Source organism: Microcebus murinus, chromosome 6, assembly GCF_040939455.1.
Source record: "Microcebus murinus isolate Inina chromosome 6, M.murinus_Inina_mat1.0, whole genome shotgun sequence".
NCBI lineage: Eukaryota > Metazoa > Chordata > Mammalia > Primates > Cheirogaleidae > Microcebus > Microcebus murinus.
The window spans coordinates 45,207,832-45,228,253 of NC_134109.1; the positions used below are offsets into that span (position 1 = coordinate 45,207,832).

Consider the following 20,422-nt stretch of genomic DNA (forward strand, 5'->3'; position numbering starts at 1 on the left):
ATCTAATAGAACTTGTCTAAGGATTCCATTTAGAATTTTACTAAGTACCATAGGCGAGTTAAATAAATATAGTGTCAAAATAATTGATAGTTTTCAAAGAAAATATCATGTTTGACAAGCCTTGGAGAAGCATTTTAAATTAATAAATCTAGTAAGACTTTTTAAAAAATAGTCTTAGAAAATGAACTGTAGCTTTTTAAAAAAACTTAGCTGAATAGTTCATTAAATTTAAGTAGATATGGAACATTGTAGTGGAAAATGATGAAATAACCCAAATGTTCATCAGCAGAGAAGAGTTAAACTGTGGTTCATCTGTATGATAGTTATACAGTTGTTATAAAAATTGAAGTGGGTCAGGAGATAATAAAATTAAAATATCTCTAAGATTCTTTACTAACTATAGAAAGAGACATAGAATAATGTATATGGCATTAACTGTTTGTTGTAATTTTTTAAAAGGTGTATATATTCTTCTATATGCTTCACATTTTACTTTTAAAAAGCTATTAACGGTAGATATCATGAGGAATAGCGGTACTTTTACTATTACTAATTGTTTTATAGATTTTTATAGACTTTCTGTACTATAGCAAATGCATTTATTTAAATAGTGTCAATGGAGATTAATGTTAGACATGGATAATGACTCATCGTTACTTCTTGACACTTCAGTAAACTAGTAAGCATATAATGTTTATGACATTATAAATACGTGTCTACAATCTCACACCCCTTTCTAGGCTGAAGGAAATAGAAGAACGGTTACATGGATTGAAGGCATCATCAATGACACAAACACCTGCCTTAAAATTTAAGGTAAGAGGCTGGGCGCAGTGGCTAACGCCTATAATCCTAGCACTCTGGGAGGCCAAGGCAGGAGGATTGCTTGAGGCCAGGAGTTCCAGACCAGCCTGAGCAAGAGCAAGACCCCATCTCTACTAAAAATAGAAAAATTATCCAGACGTGGTAGCGCACACCTATAGTCCCTGCTACTTGAGAGGCTGAGGCAGAAGAATCCTAGGCTTAAGCCTAGGAGTTTGAGGTTGCAGTGAGCTGTAATGATACCACTGCACTCTAGTCAGGGCGACAGAGCAAGACTCTGTCTCAAAAAAAAAAAAAAAAAATTTAAGGTAAGGAAAGAGCAATGAGTTTTTCATTATTTATCCAGTATTCTTTTTAAACATCATTTGAAACATGCCTTTAGGATTCAAATAAAAGTTTATTGTTCTTTCAGATGAGTATTTATTTAACATATATCATGTGTTGGACACTGCTAGTCTGGATTCTACAAAGAAAAGAATAGATATGACAGTTCCCCAGCCCTCAGGAATACTTGGTATTATTGGTGCTATTAGCAGTATATAGACCATATATATGCACAAGAGAAGGTGGTTTTACTTTTGCCTGCTAAAGGTTTACTAAGGAATGATATTTGTACTTATCTCAGTGAATTAGATATTGCTGAGTGGAAGAAAGGAGAAATGCCATTCTATGTAAAAGGCACAGCATGAACAAAGGCATGAAAGGGTGTAACTTCTTAGGCCCTTAAGAAACACCAAATAATCTGGAGTAGTGGAAAAGAAAAATAGAAACAGATCTGGGAAAGAGTTGTTATTTGGAATTAACAAACCTTCATGACCACCTACTTGGTTAGTGGTGAGAAAAAATAAGAGGAGTATATCAGCAATGATTCCAGGGGTGGAAAGCTGGCATTTCAGTGAAAAGTGTATGACAAGAACACAAGAGAGGGGTGCACATGGTTGGTTTGGAGCTGAGAGAACAAACCAGTTTGGCTAAATGGATAGGGCAAGGGGGCCATGGGAGAGTAGGAATAGCCAGAATATATTTGATACCGCCAGTAGGAAGCTTTTCAGTGTTTTCGAGTATCAGAATAACTTGTTGAAAGTAGTGGCTTAGGAAAATGAAAGGTGGCAGAGAGATGTCAATGTTGACTAGACTGTTGGAAAAGACACATCCTTTAGCTGAATAACAAATAACCTGTTTGCAGTGTTAAATGGGGAGTGTCATAAGTTTCCTAATACCCATTTCCTTTTGAATATATATATGTTCATGTCTATTACATAGCCTCTTCTGGAAATGTGTTTCTTTTATCATAAGAACTTAACACACAAGTTATGATGTGGAATGATGCAGAAATTTTTTTAAAACTGGAAGAGGGTTTTTTTTTATTGAATCTAGATGACTTATAAATTTTTTTCCAAAAAACTTATACATTAATAACCCTATGGTAAGCTATAACATACATTTAAAATCCATAAGAGCATGTTCTTTGGAGTCATCCTAACCTGGAATTTGAGTTCCATCTCTGTCATCATTATCATATAATTAATGCTAAATGTATAGAATTGATCTGGTAGAAAAAAATAAACTCTTCTGTTTCATGTTGTGGGTTTTTTTATTGGAGAGTTGGGTATGATCAACTAAATATATTAGGATCTCAAAATTTAATATTACATTATTAGAACTTCTTATACTATAATTATGTATCTTTTCAGAATATAGCGGTTAGATCTATCACAGATGGCCATTAAACTTAAGAAAAAAAAGAATATTGGCAAACACTGGTATTGGAGTATAGGAAATTTGTGTTCTGATTGTGAGGCTTTGCCACCAACTAGTTATGTGACATTAGCCAAGTCATTTAACATATCTGAATTCATCTGTTTACTCATCTCTGAATAAGAAGATTAGCCTAAATATCTAAACTACTATTTTTAACCTTTAAAATTCTTTAATGGAAGCATGGGTAATATAGAAAGACCCTTGTCACCACAAAATTTTTTTAAAAGATTAGCCAGGTGTGCTGGTGCACTCCTGTAGTCCCACTTGTGCTACTCAGAGACTGAGGTGGCAGGAGGATCACTTGAGCCCAGGATTTCAAGATTACAGTGAGCAGTATTTGGGCCTGGGCAACAGAGCAAGACTCTGTCTATAAAAAAAAAAAGTAAATAAATGAAATAAAATTCTTTGATAGATATAGATATCACTAAAGTGGCCATTACCCTTTTCTGAGAGAGAATAATTTCTTTGTGTGTTTTTCTGTCAAACTACAATTTCATCATAAAGAAAGAAAAGTTGTTTATTCCATGGATATAACAATTTAGCAAATGTTTATAGAATGCCTGACCAGTGCATAAACCAGGGGTCCTCAAACTTTTTAAACAGGGGGCCAGTTCACTGTCCCTCAGACTGTTTGAGGGCCGGACTATAGTTTTAAAAAAACTATGAACAAATTCCTGTACACACTGCACATATCTTATTTTGAAGTAAAAAACCAAATGGGCAAAAACACTGCATGTGGCCTGTGGGCTGTCGTTTGAGGACGCCTGGCATAAAGCATTTTCCTCGGTAGGGTTTGTGTGTGTACACCTGCATACACACATGCTTGTGTATCAAGCAGGAAGAATTTACATAGATTTCTCCTATCTCAATTGTTTTTGTATCTTCCTCTGTTCTTTTTTCTTTCCTCACCTTATAAAAGAAATGACCTTACTCCTTTCAGAAATTGGTATTTTTATGTGTCCCTCTTTATTTAAATGCTTTCTTATATTTTTAATTTTTATTGATACAAGGTCATTTTCCTCAGACTTCAAGCATATAAGTCACCCAATTCTTTGAAAAAATTTTTTTCAAGCCCTCTTTAACTTATAGGTACCCTTTCAAAATGCATGTTCACATATTTTTTCATTTTGAAAAAGAAATCACTCTAGAGGCACTGTGGGATTCAAGGTATGTAAAATTGGAGGCAGGGACACTCGTACAATATAGTCCAGGGGATAGGTGATGAAATGTTAGAATTTGTTAGGTTGACTTACTAGATGTTGGGCATGAGAGGGGAAAATGAATTTGGGATCTCACTCATCAAGATGGGACATATGAAAGGTAGGGCAGATTTAGGATGAAATGGTGTTTTTTGTATATAATCCAATGCTGTTGACCACCCTATTTTTCCATTTTGAAGCCATCCTCCTCCTCCTCCTCCTCCTCCTCCCTTGATTTCCATGATATTGCTTTATCTGGGTTCTGTTTCTTCTTTCACTCTCCTTTCTGTAGCCCTATCTGTTTTACCTGCTAATAAAATGTAGACCTTCCTCATAGTTCTATGTAAAGCCCTCTTTTTATTCTATGCACTTCCTAGGCAAACTTACTTACTCTCTTAGTTTTACATGTCACATCTATGATGGTAACACATAGATTTAGGTGATGACATATCCGATTGTATATCTCTTCCCCTAAATTCTCAGCTACATACTACATGTTACAGATACCTCACACTTACGATGAACAAAAAACAGAACGTTACAATTAATGGAACCACTATCCTTCCAGTCAGCCAGACCCTAATCCTGTGAATTGTCTCTGACACATTCCTCATCCCCAGCTGCATTCAATTACATTGATTCCACCCTATCCTCTTACATTTCCATGTCTGAATGAAACAGTTTGTCCTGCCTAGTTCAGATTATTTCTTGCCTAAATTATTTCAGTAGATTCCTACTTTGTCTCCAGGTCACCAGTCTGTTAATTTTCTAGTTCATCCACACACTATTACCAGGTCTAGCTTCTAAAATATGGGGCAGATCCTGTCCTCCTTCACTGCCTGTGAAATAAGTCCAACTTTCTTACTCAATCAAGGTTCTGAATATTATCATTCTAAGCTACCTTTTCTCCACATCCAATTTTTCAGCCATATCAGACTATTTCTATTCTCAAAAATAAGCCAGCTTCTTTTCTGCCTTGACTTTAATTCACGTGGTTCTGTCAGTCTGGAATGTCATTCTTTCTAGCCTCAATGTCCTAACCTCAACTGTGAAAATCCTTTTCATTTTTTACTGGCCAATGCCAATACTACCTGAGGCTCTGTAAAGCCCTCAGAGTTGGAATTAATTATTCTTTTCTTCACTGTCTTCTAGCACTCTTTCCGTCTGTTATGCACTTATTTCATTCTGCCTCCCCCACAGGATTGTAAACTGCAAGCAGAAGCTCTGCCTTATTGGTCTTTGTATCCATCACAGCACTTAGCATATTACTTCACACAAAATCTTTGATTAGTGTATGGAAACACACAATGAAATGATCTTTATCCTCCTCCTCTTGTTATTCTTCACTTCTATTAGATTTAAAGATAATGAAATTGTTCCTGGAAATAGATTATTCTAGAATGGTTAATGGTTGGCATATAATTAACAAATAATGCAGATACCATCTGGACAAAGCTCATTGAAAAAAGACAAATATATTTAAAAATAATTTTATTATTTGTATTTTACTATAATGTTATGCCCAAATTTGGTTGAAAAATTAACACTTCACCATTTTTAAAATTTAGGATGACTTTGTTGTCATTTTAGGTTGAGAATTTCTTCTGTATGGGATCCCCACTAGCAGTTTTTTTGGCATTGCGTGGCATCCGCCCAGGAAACACTGGAAGTCAAGACCATATTTTGCCTAGAGAGATTTGTAACCGGTTACTAAATATTTTTCATCCTACAGATCCAGTGGTGAGTTGCAATATAAACTTTGTTTTCTACATATTAAATTGTTCATAAAAGAATCCGTGAGAAGCCTTGCAAGGTACCATTGAATTAATGAGAAAGAATTCATTTATCTGATTATTAAAACACTTATGTTGGCCGGGCGCTGTGGCTCATGCCTGTAATCCTAGCTCTTGGGAGGCCGAGGCGGGCGGATTGCTCAAGGTCAGGAGTTCGAAACCAGCCTGAGCAAGAGCAAGACCCCGTCTCTACTATAAATAGAAAGAAATTAATTGGCCAACTGATATATATATATAAAAAATTAGCCGGGCATGGTGGCGCATGCCTGTAGTCCCAGCTACCCGGGAGGCTGAGGCAGAAGGATCACTCGAGCCCAGGAGTTTGAGGTTGCTGTGAGCTAGGCTGACGCCACGGCACTCACTCTAGCCTGGGCAACAAAGCGAGACTCTGTCTCAAAAAAAAAAAAAAAAAAAAAACACTTATGTTTTGGTTAATTTAAGGGCTCATGAAATAAGATACCTTAGAGATGATCTGTTTATGTCGTACTTGTAATATAAGAACATAATGTAAATACATTTATCTTATCTCTAGACAATTAATACAAGAGACAGGAGTCTACTGGACTTTCAAACCGTAACAATTTGTAATACCAATAATCTAGCAACCATAAATCTTAAAAATACCACTTTAAATATACTCTTCTTTAAAGCATACTGTAATATTGAAATGTGTTTTGTAGATCCTCTTAAAAATGAAAATATTCAAATATATTTTAAATATCTAGAAGGGGTAGAACTGTTTATTTTAGCCTAGTAGGATTGATTGTAAAACGTTGGATTTTTCCATACTCTATCATGTTTGTGCTGTAAATACTTTTTTAATGTAAGCACTTCAGGAATTTTTGCATCCATACAAACAGCATAATGCCAAGTAAGATTTTTAGATAAGAAAAATGCTTCCTTAAATTCTTTTTGGGACAAGGCTAGGTTGAACTAAATGCTAATAAACTATTTTAAATAGTTCTGAAAAAATAGTTTTATATAATTGTGTAAAGTCTTTTGAAGGATGTTTTTAGCTAATAGCAAAAAAATATTACCTTGACTAACGATTAGAATTTTAGGAAATTTCCCACATGTTAAAGACTCACACTGCTGTATTTAAGAAATAAACCACTGAACTGGAAGTCTAATATTGGATTCAAATACGTACTGCACAATCCTGGCCAAGTCACTTCTGAGACTGAATCTTATCTGTATGGTGTAGATAAAATTTTACATCCTAGGGTTGTTAGGATTAAGTAAAATATGTGTGAAAACACCCAGCAAGACAATAAGTATTTAATTAATATACATTCATTGTATTTATTCTCTCATAACTTGAAAGTAAATTTGAGTTCATAGGTGAACTCTGAGCCCTGTCCTTTGTACATGTTAAACTTTGTTGTATTGTAAAGGAAGATTCTAAACTCATAAATTTTAATTATTCATTTCATAGTTTTTCTGTAATTCTTTTAATGGTTTATGTCAGAACTCTGCAAAGCAATTTTTACAAATGTTATCTGTTCTTCCTCACATGTCTATATGGGAGAAAGTGTTACCTCCTTTCTACAGCTTAGGAAACTGAGGCTTTAAGAACTTGTAACCCGACAAGCATCATATAGTTAATAAGTGACAGAAGCCATAATATGAATTTGGAGAAGTCTCATGCCATATTCATTGCTTTTTCTGCTGTATCATCCCTACGTCACATTAGACAAATGGTCTTAATGTTGGCATCTAATTTATGCTGTTACCATATGAATCTATTTGAAAATAGAGTTTTTAATAAGAGCTCCTAAAATATTAAAAATTCATCTTATTTGCTGTTTTCTAGATTACCATCTATTATTAATACTTCAGCTTTCTTTGCTTGTGAGACCAACATAAATATAATTGTTACATGATATCAGAACATAATAAAAATTAATCTATTTCTCTGAAAAACTAATTAATAGTATTAGCCTAGACTCTTTTTCATAATCTCATCAGCCACATATTATTAACAGTGAACAAATAGAAATACGTTGTTGAATTATCCATTGTTTTTTTATTAAATTTCTTCTCTAAGGCATACTTAACATACAACAGAATAAGAACAATTTACTAAAATCTATGCATTGTGTCTTAATGTTGTGTTTCTTTGAATTTTTTTTTAAATCAAGGCTTATAGATTAGAACCGTTAATACTTAAACACTACAGCAACATTTCACCTGTCCAGATCCACTGGTACAATACTTCAAATCCTCTACCTTATGAACATATGAAACCAAGCTTTCTCAACCCAGCAAAAGAACCTACCTCAGTTTCAGAGAGTGAAAGCATTTCAACCATACCAAGCCCCCTGACCTCACCAGTCTTGTCCCGCCGACACTATGGAGAATCCATAACGAATATAGGCAAAGCAAGCATATTAGGTAATGTCTCTTAAGTATTCTTTATCTATGAATATAAATACTTTTTGTGTAGACATTAAATTTGGGAGACTTGGATATATTCTGTGTATTATAAAACTTCCAGCAATTAATCCCTGTGTCTAGAATTTACTCTTTCACTGTTTATATTTGAGGACTAAAACGCACTAAAGTTCTCTAATTAGATCAAATCCTATAGTTTTAAAGTATGAGATAGCTAGATGAACCAGAAAAAAGCATTATTCTGAGAATCAAGTCCCTCATTTTAATCTTGGTTCTACCGCTTACTCAGAGATCTTGAGCAAATCACTTAGATTTTAATGCTCTACTTGCTCATCTGTAAAATGAAAGAGTACTTGTGTTCTGAGGGTACCCTCTCCCACAGCCAGTTCTCCAATCTGTTCTAAAAGTCTCTCAAACTGTGTGTTTCCTGAGGGCAAAAGGAATATTTAATTTCTCTTTGAACTATCTCCAGCACTAGCACGTTTGGTGTATCCTCAATTATGAGCCACGTTAATTTGTCCATTGCTTTTGGTTACAAGGTGCCTTAATATAAAGTGCCACAAGATGGCACTATAAATAGGCTTTATCTGCTGGACTCATTTGTTGTTGTAGTTCTCTTTGTCATTTTCACACATTGTTTATTGATGGCTTTTTATAACATATCCATTTAACTTCAGTAGTAAGTATATTAATAGTAAATATATACCCATGTCAATGGCATGGTTCTTTTATTAAAGATTTTAATCTTACCAGATATTTTAGTAAACAATGATCACTTGAGTAAAATAGAGTCTTTATTCCTTTGTATATTCCTGTAAGTTATAGTCTTCTATTCACCATTTTTATTTAGAAACCTACAATATAAATTGTAATTTTCTTGTGTTCCCACCCTGGAAAAACATGACTATGGTATGGTCCCTCTGCCAATTGGCTATAATTATGGGTGGTGCTCTTTAGCTTGGTGCGTGGTGTAATTCAACAGAATGACTACCCTGTTTTGTGAAACACAGGGGCTGCTAGCATTGGAAAGGGACTTGGAGGAATGTTGTTCTCAAGATTTGGACGTTCATCAACGTCACAGCCATCTGAGACATCAAAAGATTCAATGGAAGATGAGAAGAAGCTAGTTGCCTCACCTCCTCCTACCACCATAGCGACACAGACCCTTCCACATAGCAGTTCCGGCTTTCTCGATTCTGCATGTTAGTTCTTACAGTTCTTTCCTTAATTTTATATTATGCCTTTTTAAAACTTGGGGAGAGCAGGGAGATCCTAAGATATTAACACTAGCAATTAACTCTAAGATCCTAAAGTATGCTTAGCTTTTAAAGAAAGTAATTTCCTTCTGTTTACATTTTTAAGAATAATTTCCAAGTAAATGCAGTTTTAGTCTCTGAATTGGTGAATTAATAGTTAGAACATTAATAATCAAAGCACTGTGGCACAGTAGTCTTAAACATCAAGCATAAAACAAATCTCTTTGGGGTAAGTACCCCCTGATTTTTATAAAGTAGATTTTTACTAATATGGTCTTCTCAATCTTAAAAACTCATGTAATTGCTTCAAATCTATGCTCTATCTGGTCTTGAGACTTTTTAAAAACTGCTATGCCAAAGCCTTCCTATTTCTAATCCCACAGTTAGTTTCCTTTGTTCAACCTAATTATAAGACCTTCAAAGCTTAAAAATTTTATTGGATCTTGCTGTATGGCTTCCAGTCCTATCGCAGCTACCTAGTGTGAAGCAGGTATTCAAGAAATGAGTAACTGAATGGATAGTTATGTTGGACTTAACATTATAAGAGACCTTTGCTTAACTTTTTCCAGTGGATTTATAAAGTTTAAAATCTTGAATAGTTATGAAACATTATGACACCTTTTCAAGGGTCTGAACTTGAACATTATTTTTAAGCGTCCAGTAAAATAAAACTAATAAGTCCTATTTTTCCAGTGATACATATAAGGAAATAAAGATTCTAAAACTAGCTACTTCCTTTCTGCAGCTGGTTTCAAACAAGCTAGTTTACAACAAGAGGAAAAGTTTGCTTTCTTTCTCTGAAAAGTTTTAAGCAGATTTTGTTACTTGTAGCATTGTGTTATTAACTGTGTCTGCTACTCTAAATTTTAAAAAATCTGACATTCATTGCCATCCATAAAAGTAAAAAAGGAAGTAAGTACAGGTATGACACTCCTAGAGGCTGGATATTTCCTCCACAGTCAGCGCCACTCCAGGAGGAGTATCAGTAAGGATGTTCCTATTTGAGCCAACAGCATTTTTAATTTAATTATCTATGCCAGACTCTTTGAGTACTGAAAATTTTATAATTGCAAATCTTTTGAACTTTGATATTTGTGTAAAACTCATATTTTAGTTTTCCTATGAGTTCTTATATTACTAGTTCCTATACTATTTTTGACCTAAATTTTTCTTTCTACTTAATATCAAAACTAAGATTGTGAAAATACAAAATTCTGTTGTGATATGCAGATATCAGAAGAAAACTTACTTCTGAGAAAAATTAATTTCAAAAGAGTTTTGTAAGGTGGCAAGTAAAAAGTCACAGTTTATTGTAATGTTTTTAATGCACAGCAGTGATATTAGTAAACATTAGGGTGAATAAGGGAGCAGGAAGAGGTGGATAGGATTGAAGCTTCAGAAAAAGGATAATGAAGGCACATATAGATTCTATAGGATCAGAGAGAAGAAAATGTTTATTATACTACTTAACATAGTAATTTCAAAATAGTAATAGAAAAACTTTCAATTTCTTCTTCCAGAACAGCAGTTAGTAGAGGTTATAAGGCTATATTGAATTATTATATTTTGATAGCTTAACAAAATACATACTGTCATTCTTGCATATAAATTCTTTGATGGTCCAAATAATAAATTTCTTATCAACTAGACTCAACTAAATTTGAGATAATCATATGAGTCTTAGTTACACATATTCATCTCTAGGTATAGAAGTAACTATTAAAATTGGACTATTACTACAATAGGATTCTGCCTTTTAAATCAGATCCCCAAGATTTGCTTTACTAATTATTTGACTTGCTTCAATAATATACTCTTCTCTGTAATCCTGATTTAGACAAATTTCTTATGTCACAATTGCTCTCTTGCCTAAATCTTGCAGATCATAAAACTTTTCTTCATTAAACCTTCGTTCTGGAATTTGGTCATTGTGATTCGGTGATTCTGGCTTCCTTCTTTCTACTCACACTAATTGCCTCAGTCCTTCTGGATAACCTTTTCTCTAAAGCTGCCGACTTGGATTCTCTTGCTATTTGAGGGTTAAATGGGACACAGACTTTGAAATCATGATCAATCAATCAGGATTTCTTTCTTGGATGAATAAGTGTTGTCAGTTGAGATCTTTATTTTCATCAAGTTTAAGCATCTTATGTAGCTATTCTTCATTTCTTTTGAAAACCCTAGGCTTCTTTTCAGTGGTCTTACTGTTTCATTTCTTGTCCCCTCCTCTCTTGTTTGTAACATTATGAAAAGAGCTATTTCTTTTAGCATTTTTTTTTTTGCCTCTAGGTTAGAACCTAAATTAGCTATAAATTTGGGGCTATCTGGGTGTTAACATTATGAGAAAGAGCTCCTCACAAAAAACAAGGTGTATACTTCTTGTATGCTAGTTTTAAGCAGCTTACCTGGGAATATTATTCTAACTTTTGGCCACTACATCATTGAAGGCCCTTTTTAACCATCAGCCAGTTTTTTTTTACAGCATCTTGTGTTTTTTTTTCACAGATTTCAGACTTCAGGAATCGTTCTTTAATCTCCCACAACTTCTTTTTCCGGAAAATGTAATGCAGAATAAAGATAATGCCCTCGGTATGGTATATGTCAGGAATAGCATTCAGAATATGATGAAAATGATCTGCTTAGAGTTCTTCTGCTCATTGAAAAATTGGATCAGTTCTATGAGATCAGCTTCAATGTTACCATTACAGACTACTATTTTATATGTATTTTCTTCCCTTATTTTCTAATCTTAAATGTTAGTGGTCCTGAAACCTTAGTATTGATTAGCTACTTAATGTGCTAAAATATATGATATTCCTGCACATTCCTATAGAGAAAGGAACCTTTTAGAGAGAAAAGCATTAGGCCATTTTCTTTTCTCTTTATTGTCCTAAAGGCTTCAAAGACTTTCACTGTTCTTTCTCTTCCTGTAACACACTTAGATATAAAAGGGTTTCATAGTACAATGAGTTTAATCATTCTCAGTTATTTCAGGTGTCAGTAACTTCACCACTCAGGCTTACGTTAATAGATATGCCATAACAGATATCTGATTTCACCACAGACATTTAATTTACTTTGGGGAGGGTAGATCCACTTTTTAAAAAAATAGTATTATTGGATGCAAGAGATATTTTCAGTCTCTTTTAGCATATTCTAAATATATCACTAAGGATTAATTTCATCAGTTTAAAATTATTTTTATAACTAACTTCTCGTTCGTTTTTCCATAGCTTCTCTGTTTTCTTTTTTTTAATATATGTATATATATATGCACACACACTAAATTTTTGTCTTTGACAAAAAACATGTTATGATTTTCTTTTAATATTTAGCCACATTAATATTTTAATATTTTAATTTTACAATTTCTTTATTTGATTACCAATTTTCATAGACTGTTTCAATTAAAAAAAAAAAACTCTTACATTACTTGATAGAAGTTCCAAAACAATGTTTTATTATAACAAGCCTGGGCGTTTTTTTGTTTTGTTTTGGGTTTTCTTTTTTTTTTTTCGGTCCATAGCAACAGTTTGTGTTGGTTTAACTCGGTAAATTCCGCTTAAGAAATTATGTAAGTGCTGTCTCTGGTCCCTGCCCATGTTAATAGCCAATTACTTTCATAAAGAAATAATTTTGATTTATACATCTTGCATTTTTAGTTGGAGGAAGGAAAATTAATTTGTTCATATTATTTGTCCTGCAATCAAGTAGCACGTATATCCCCTATCTCAGAACCATCCTAACATCAACAGTTATACCACTAGTGATAACCACACCAAACTGATTTAGATGGTAATATCTATATGGCTTCTATTTTCTCTTTTCCTGCTTGTATTCACTCAGCAATTATTTGTTAAATGTTTATCATGAGCCAAGAGACCATGGTAGTTACTAAAAAAGACACCAAGATGAAACAGACTTCAATACTGCCTATAAAGATGCTAGTATGAAAATGAAGTAATTTCTAGAGAGCTTACATTCTAGAAGGGAAGGTAGGTAACTGCATAAATAATTATAATAATATGTGGTAGAACGTAATGAGCCACTTAACAGAGGTACAGTAAAGGACTGTCAGTTCTAAGGAATAAGAAATTGCTTTCAGCTGGATAAATCATAAAAGACTTTGTTGAAGAAGTAGGGCATGCAGGATTTGGACATTGCAGGGAGAAGAAACAGCATGAGCAGAACCACAGAGGTGGGAAGCATGGGGTATGTAGAGAACTGTAATTTAGTTTTCTTGAGAAGAACCAAGGATGATTAGAAGGGAGAAGTTCTGAATATAATTGGAAAAATTTGTTAAACCTGATTGTAAAGAGTCCAACAAATCAACAAATCTGGCCATTCATTTCTTGGAGTTTATGGTATGCCAGAGTTACTCACATAGCCTGATTATTGTCAAATGTTAGGTATTTGAATGTCTTCAGGATAAATTAGTTAGGAAAATGTTTCTTAGGAAACATGACAACTGATTATAAAACTCATTTTAGAATTTTTGTTATTTTTTAAAAATAAAGGATGGCTTGAGAATATTCTTAAATATATTTGAAACTATAATAATTCACAAAATGTAAATATTCCTTGAATGTCAAACACCCACATGAAATGTACAGTTCTGAGCAGCAAGACATAACCTGCCAATAAGAACTTTAAACATAATCTTTCTTATGGTCAGTGAATCTTTCACCAGTCATTTGGAAGCACAGAGTATCTTTGCTAGTACTTTAATTATTTTTCTTGTTGTCCACTGGAGCCAAATATGCAATTATGGCCACAATTTATTATATACAAATAAGATAGCATTTAGGATTTATTAAATTTTTGAAAATTTCTCCCCAGAGAAGTTGAGATATTTCCATTAAATAATAGAAATCTGTCCAGTTAGTACACATTGTAATTCAAAGATGCTTACTTTCTATTCATATATATTTTTTAAATTGTATATCCATGTTGACAAGCCTTGTGCACAAAAGAATTCTTTGATGAAAGCACAGTATTTATAACACTGTACCTTTACACTGTGGAGGTTCCTTGAGTGTCAGACACTTAACCACATGAAATGTATTATAGCAGACATTCTACTTTGGGGAATTTGGAAGGAAATATGCCCATATGTGACTCCCCAGAAAGAAAATAATCCATGTTTTTAAACCTTGTAAGCAAAGAGCTGGTGATTATTAATATTTAAAACCACAGTTTCTTTTCTCATTTTTACTTCTCTTCTGTTCAGGAACCTGATTTCTTTTCTTCATGGATAGAGGAATTCTAGCACTGAGTCATTCAACAGAGAGAAGGAAGAAAAAGTGATGATTTTATGTTCTTCTTTTTCTTTGACCTAACTCAGCTAGAGAAACTAGGAAAAAACTACCAACCCCTGTAGTACCACCCATTCTTGATATGGTAATTATGAGAGAGTAAGTCCAAGGCAACTCCATGTAGATTTGAACCCACTTTGGCCAAGAGCAGATCTCATAGCACATACAGAATAGTGCTGCCATGTAGAACTTCACTCCCTTGGAAGTTCTGTGTTCTACTTGAAAGGGATAGAAAAGATGGGACATAGGCACACCTAGTTCCATCCATCCACCTACATAATCAACATGCATGTGAGGTCAACTGCACCAACAGCCAGACTGGGATAAACCTTTTGTGGAGGATGAGAGACTAAAATAGGAATGCAAACTGACCACCTAATTCCCATTTTGAAGGACACAACCTGAAGATAAATAGAAAAGGACAGTGGGAGCAACTCTAGTTAGTAGCACTGATTAAAGTCCCTGCAGTTGATAAGAACAAGGGCACATAATATGATAGGACAATAATTAAACATTTGAGTGTCTACCACCTGAAAGATGGTATTATAAGATAGTTATAGCAGGCCAGGTGCAGCAGCTCACACCTATAATCCTAGCACTCTGGGAGGCCGAGGCAGGCGGATTGCTCAAGGTCAGTAGTTCGAAACCAGCCTGAGCAAGAGCAAGACCCCATCTCTACTGAAAATAGAAAGAAATTAATTGGCTAACTAAAAATGTATAGAAAAAATTAGCCAGGCATGGTGGCACATGCCTGTAGTCCCAGATACTCGGGAGGCTGAGGCAGAAGGATTGCCCATACCCAGGAGTTTGAGGTTGCTGTGAGCTAAGCTGACACCACAGCACTCTAGCCCGGGCAACAGAGTTAGACTATGTCTCAAAAAAAAAGATAGTAATGGCATATTAAGATTAATTTCAGGGACATAAAATCAAAGGTGGGGAGCCAAATAACACCTGTTATAACAGGAAAAAAGTGTCCCTTTCTTTGACTTTAAAACAATTTCAGCTGAAGACTGTTGGACTAGGAAGACATTATGCTGTAGCATTTGAAAGTAAATTCTTAGAAATTATAACTTTGTGATCTTCACCAATGTTAACACGTATGTTTCCCATCTCTTCTGTTTTTCATCTTCTTTTTTCTTTGTAATTAACTTCACCTTGACCTCTCTTGATTGTGCTTGAAAATTCCAGTTTCCTCTTCTTTTTTTGTCTTCCGATCTGTTGTGCCGGAATGTAATGTACCTATAAATCTAACACAAATGCTTCATGGAATACAAAAGATAAAACATCAGGACATTACTGCCTCACAGGTCCACACATGGATTTCAGCTGTTTCTGTCTTGTTATGGATTAGTCCATAGTAATTTAATTTGGAAAAAAAAAAAAAAAACACTCCTTGTTAGAAAAGCATGATTGAATAGAAAAATAACAATGATATAAGCATTTTTAAATTACCAAATGATATTGTCACAAAATACCTATTTAAAACAAGCATTAACTAAGCATTTATATGAAATCTCTTCCTAGAGTGTTATGATTTCCCATGTGTGATTACCAATTCCCAGTGTAAAGCAAAAGCCAATTTTTTCTCTAACCTCCTTAATTTTTGCCAACTTTACTGTTAACATCCTTTGGTATTCTGAATGAAAAGCAGACTTTAAGTGTCTTGAGTGGTAGTGATTTGAGTGGCTTTGTTTTTATTTGTAAGATAGATCTTTCAAAATACTGTATAGTTCATTGACAGTTTTAAAGAAGTTCCTGAAGATCAAAATGTCATTCTTTACATGTTTATCTCTAAGGATTTTTTAGATGAATCCATTGAAATCTCTTAGAGCCTTGATTTGTTAAGGTGATTTTTCTCTAAAAGGTATTACAAGACTTTCTGTGGGTTTTAGAAAAAGATTTGATTGAATTCACAAAATTGTTCGAGGATAGCACTGTTGTAAGCAAAGTCCTTCCTCCCAAGAATCACCACTGTTCCTCCCAGTTGAACTTTCCCAGCCACCCAGGAGGTTCTTCTCTTGTTGAATAAACATTTTAATGAACACTTGTATGTCCCAGGTGCATGTTAGACCCTGCTGACTAGAAGGAGATTAGGTTTCTGGGGGTTGCCTTTGAGGAATTCAACCTATTGGGGGAAAAAGCATTCTAGGACTGTAAAAAGATGGTTATCTTCTAACATAGCCCCCACAGGACCAGCTGACACAGGGCGCCTACCTAGTCTAGGAGCCATTGAGTGAACTGTCGCACTCCCACAGGCATTATTGCATGCAAGCCTGGCCCATCATTCTTTGAGGGGGATGTTTTCCTTATTTTATAGATTAGACATAAAGATTAAGAGATAATGTTAAGTTTTGAACATAGTTTGTTTTACTCCAAAAATACTCTATGATACCCAGTGAACTTTTGTTTTCTTCCTTTATTATTACATATTGACTTCAGCATACAAAGGAAAGGATTCCACCAAATAGAATCGTGAGCTACTGAGGCTCTTGTGTTTTTCCCTTAAGATAGTGAAAAGTAACAAAAAAAAGACAAGTAGAGAATCACTTCTGCTATCTAAATTTTTACTGTCAACGCTAGTGAGTCTATATAGAACATGTCTTATTGTAATCCATATTCATTTGTTTAACTTCTTTTCTTTTTAGTGGAGTTGGATCACAGGATTGATTTTGAACTCAGAGAAGGCCTCGTGGAGAGCCGCTATTGGTCAGCTGTCACGTCGCACACTGCCTACTGGTCATCCTTGGATGTTGCCCTCTTTCTTTTAACCTTCATGTACAAACATGAGCACGATAATGATGCAAAACCCAATTTAGATCCAATCTGAACTCGTGACGGACATTAATGGCCCAAAACTGATTTTTTTTTTCTGTTAAAATGTGTGTGTCAAGTTATGGAGATTTCGGGGTTAAGTATGTTTCAGTTTTGTTTAGGGCAAGAAATATTTTGAATTTAAAAGCACTTTATTTTATTTAAAAAAAAAAAAAAACATGTTTTCAGTCCTAAAGAAGTTATTTACAGTTTCCATCATTTTGATTATGAGTCTGACAGCCCCCTGCAGAGAATCAAGCAAGCCTGGAAGGAAGGAAGTTTTAGGTGAACTACATGTAAAGGCTATGAATCACAATCTAACTTCTCCCAAATATAAAAGCATATTAATGAGTTGAATCTAATGTATTAACCAAAATATGTTATAAATTGAAAATGGTCAAGTTTATTCTATGTAAAGATCACAAGGTGGTATCATTGTTTTAGATTTCTATGAAAGCTTCCATTTCCACATCCTTTTGAAAGAAGAATAGAACAGATTTAAAATGTTTTCAGTTTAACTTGTTTAGAAAACTAATGCTAAAGAAGAAACAATATTTGAACTACTGTATAATTTATTGCCTCTGACCAATTGCTTTATTTCAGTGTATAAAACATTACATTTTTAATATAATTTAAGAACCACATTTATTTTCTATACTGTTACAACCCTCTTTTCTCAGAACTCCATCTTTGTACTCTTCAGATGAATATATAGACACTGTGGCATACTTGCAGTATTTTTTTTTCATTAAAAACTTGAGGTTTCACACAAATAATGCTAGTTCAATTTTTTTAATGAAGTTTTTATTGTCACAAGTACCTCAGAGAAAGCTAAAGTTTTTCTAAACTTGACACATAGTACTCCATAATGGGTACATTTCATTAACTTTAATAGAAAATTATTGAATGTCTTAATAGGGAGTATGACACCTGTTTTAAATGTATAAACATTTGTGTGCCAAACAACATATGTGAAGGGATGGAATGCCACTAACAAATTTTATTTTTAAAGTGCTTGAAAAACCACTGACATACAAGGCACAATAAGTCAGGATTCTGAGGCACTGGAAGGGTTTTCCTCAGCTAGAATTGTTTCCACAGTGCTGTTCATCTGAGGGGCTCAAAGTATAAGAGGGGTACATTCAATAATCTATGTAGTAGCTCCTTGAGGTAAGTAAAATAGTGTTATTCTCCAGTTAGATGTTAATACACCAAGGCACCAAAGCATTTAAAGTGCCTTGCATTAGATTACATAGCAAATTAGAAAAGCTTGGATTGAATCCAAACGACTCTTTTATATACTGTTCAGTGAATTTATTCACATATGACCTCCTAGTACTTTGCAAATAATAACAGAAGTTGCAATTCATAATTTGGAAAATGACCGTGAAGCCAGTATGTTACCCTGCTTGACTTCCACATTCTTGGATTTGCACACACAAAGGAGGAGTTACATACAGGTGATCAGTAGCCATCTCTGCCACACCCAGCCCTCACTTTTGAGTGGTTTCCACTAAGCTCCACTTATGGTGCTGTCTTTGCTTATCCTGCAAGGAATTTCTTAGCTTCCCAGTAATTCTTGTCAAACTGGGAGCAAAGTTGGCCAGTTGTGTATCTCACCTACTCCTTTCTTTGTAAGATACTGGGGTCAGTGGCTTACTCATAGGTTTTACTGAGCACCATTAGTACTGTTGGCTATTTTGGCCTCTCATTGAATTTGCACAACGTAAAGCACTTCTTTTTAGTGTTTAAAAAAATCCCAAGACTCCGTGACCAAGTACGTGACTAATCATTAAAAAACCCTTGCTATAAAAGGCTTTTGACGCAATCTCAGCAAAGCTGAAGCAATCTCTTGAATTTAGAGATTCCTATGAACTCAGGTCATTTTCATAGCCTGTTTATTTTGTAGGTCTAATTTAGTTCTCAGGAAATTTAAACTCACATTATATGACTATATCATTAAAGGTACTTGAGCATATGTTGCTGTAGGTGGTGTGACACTCAAATAACGTAAGAACTTTAAGGGATTCATTCTTAACCACTGGATTGTGAAGAGCCCTTTTTACCTGAGAAGAGTGAAATTCATGTCAAACTTTAATTTGTTATCATTGAGGAAAAAGAAAAATATGTTCCCATTGCCATAGGAAATTGTCTGCTTCCTTTTTTTATTTCCAAATATGGAGAAAACAAAGTCAAATTTAACCACTTTGAGTTTATTTGAATTCTTGGAAAAAACAATATTCAAAACCCCTTTTCAAAATAAGATGTTCTGGATTACTGGACAGGTATTTTGTTTTTAATTCATTATTTCATCAGTAGAGATGGTGATTTTGGTTTTATAGTATCTTTGTTTCTATGTCTCTGCATGTTATCATGGGATGTACTTGTATATACTCATTAATATACAGAGTATGTGAAATTCTGGCTTGATTTAGAAGCTAAATCAGTTACTGAGTAACATTTTGCAACTTTATTCCAGCAATTACTAAATTGGCCAAAAATTTTGTTTTTGATACCATTAAAATTTTATTCTCTATTTTGTGTACATGCTATTATGATTCTGAGTACTTTTCAGATCATTCAACTTTAATCCAGTTAAGTTCCCAAGTTATTGAAAATGAGAATAAGGAGAATTTCTTGGATTAAATCTTGCTTTATTTTTACTTTAAAATTAGCCTTGCCTAAGGCCTTCTGTTCATAACTTTATTTTCAGCAGTAATTTTGCTCATAGTAAATGTTACTGTATTTTAAAACATAATTACAAAATATACTGGGTTTTTCAAGAACTACTCTTTTATTATGTGAAGCAAGCCTTAGGAATCTTATGTTTTACTTCTTGCTATTAAACAGCATCTGTTAGCTTTGTTAAATGCTCACACTGAACATGCTTTATACTGACTACTCACATTGAAGTTCTCAGACAGAGACATGTCTGACATTCATTCATCCTCAGTCCCTTTTTCTTTTCCTTATTGGGAGCTGAAGCATCCTGTATATGTAATGCATTTAACACACCATATCCCAACATTGCATCCCCCAAAGAGTAAACAGAAGGAAGAGAAGTGGTTACT

The 20,422-nt window shown here is 34.1% G+C and overlaps 1 protein-coding gene across 8 annotated transcripts in view; it reads left to right on the forward strand.

The window, feature by feature from the left end:
* DDHD1 (DDHD domain containing 1) overlaps positions 1-19,887 on the forward strand; it is an 85,576-nt gene extending 65,689 nt beyond the window's left edge. For 4 of the 8 annotated variants that reach the window (XM_012757982.2, XM_012757983.2, XM_012757985.2 and 1 more), the window contains 6 exons: positions 741-816; positions 5,373-5,522; positions 7,717-7,969; positions 8,980-9,171; positions 11,731-11,814; positions 17,186-19,887. In XM_012757982.2, coding sequence (XP_012613436.1) covers positions 741-816; positions 5,373-5,522; positions 7,717-7,969; positions 8,980-9,171; positions 11,731-11,814; positions 17,186-17,367 — 937 coding nt within the window. In that variant the 3' untranslated portion in view covers positions 17,368-19,887. The remainder of the gene's footprint in view (positions 1-740; positions 817-5,372; positions 5,523-7,716; positions 7,970-8,979; positions 9,172-11,730; positions 11,815-17,185) is intronic. The other 4 variants (XM_012757984.2, XM_012757987.2, XM_012757988.2 and 1 more) reach the window with 2 other exon arrangements.
* The last annotated feature ends 535 nt before the right edge of the window (positions 19,888-20,422 follow it).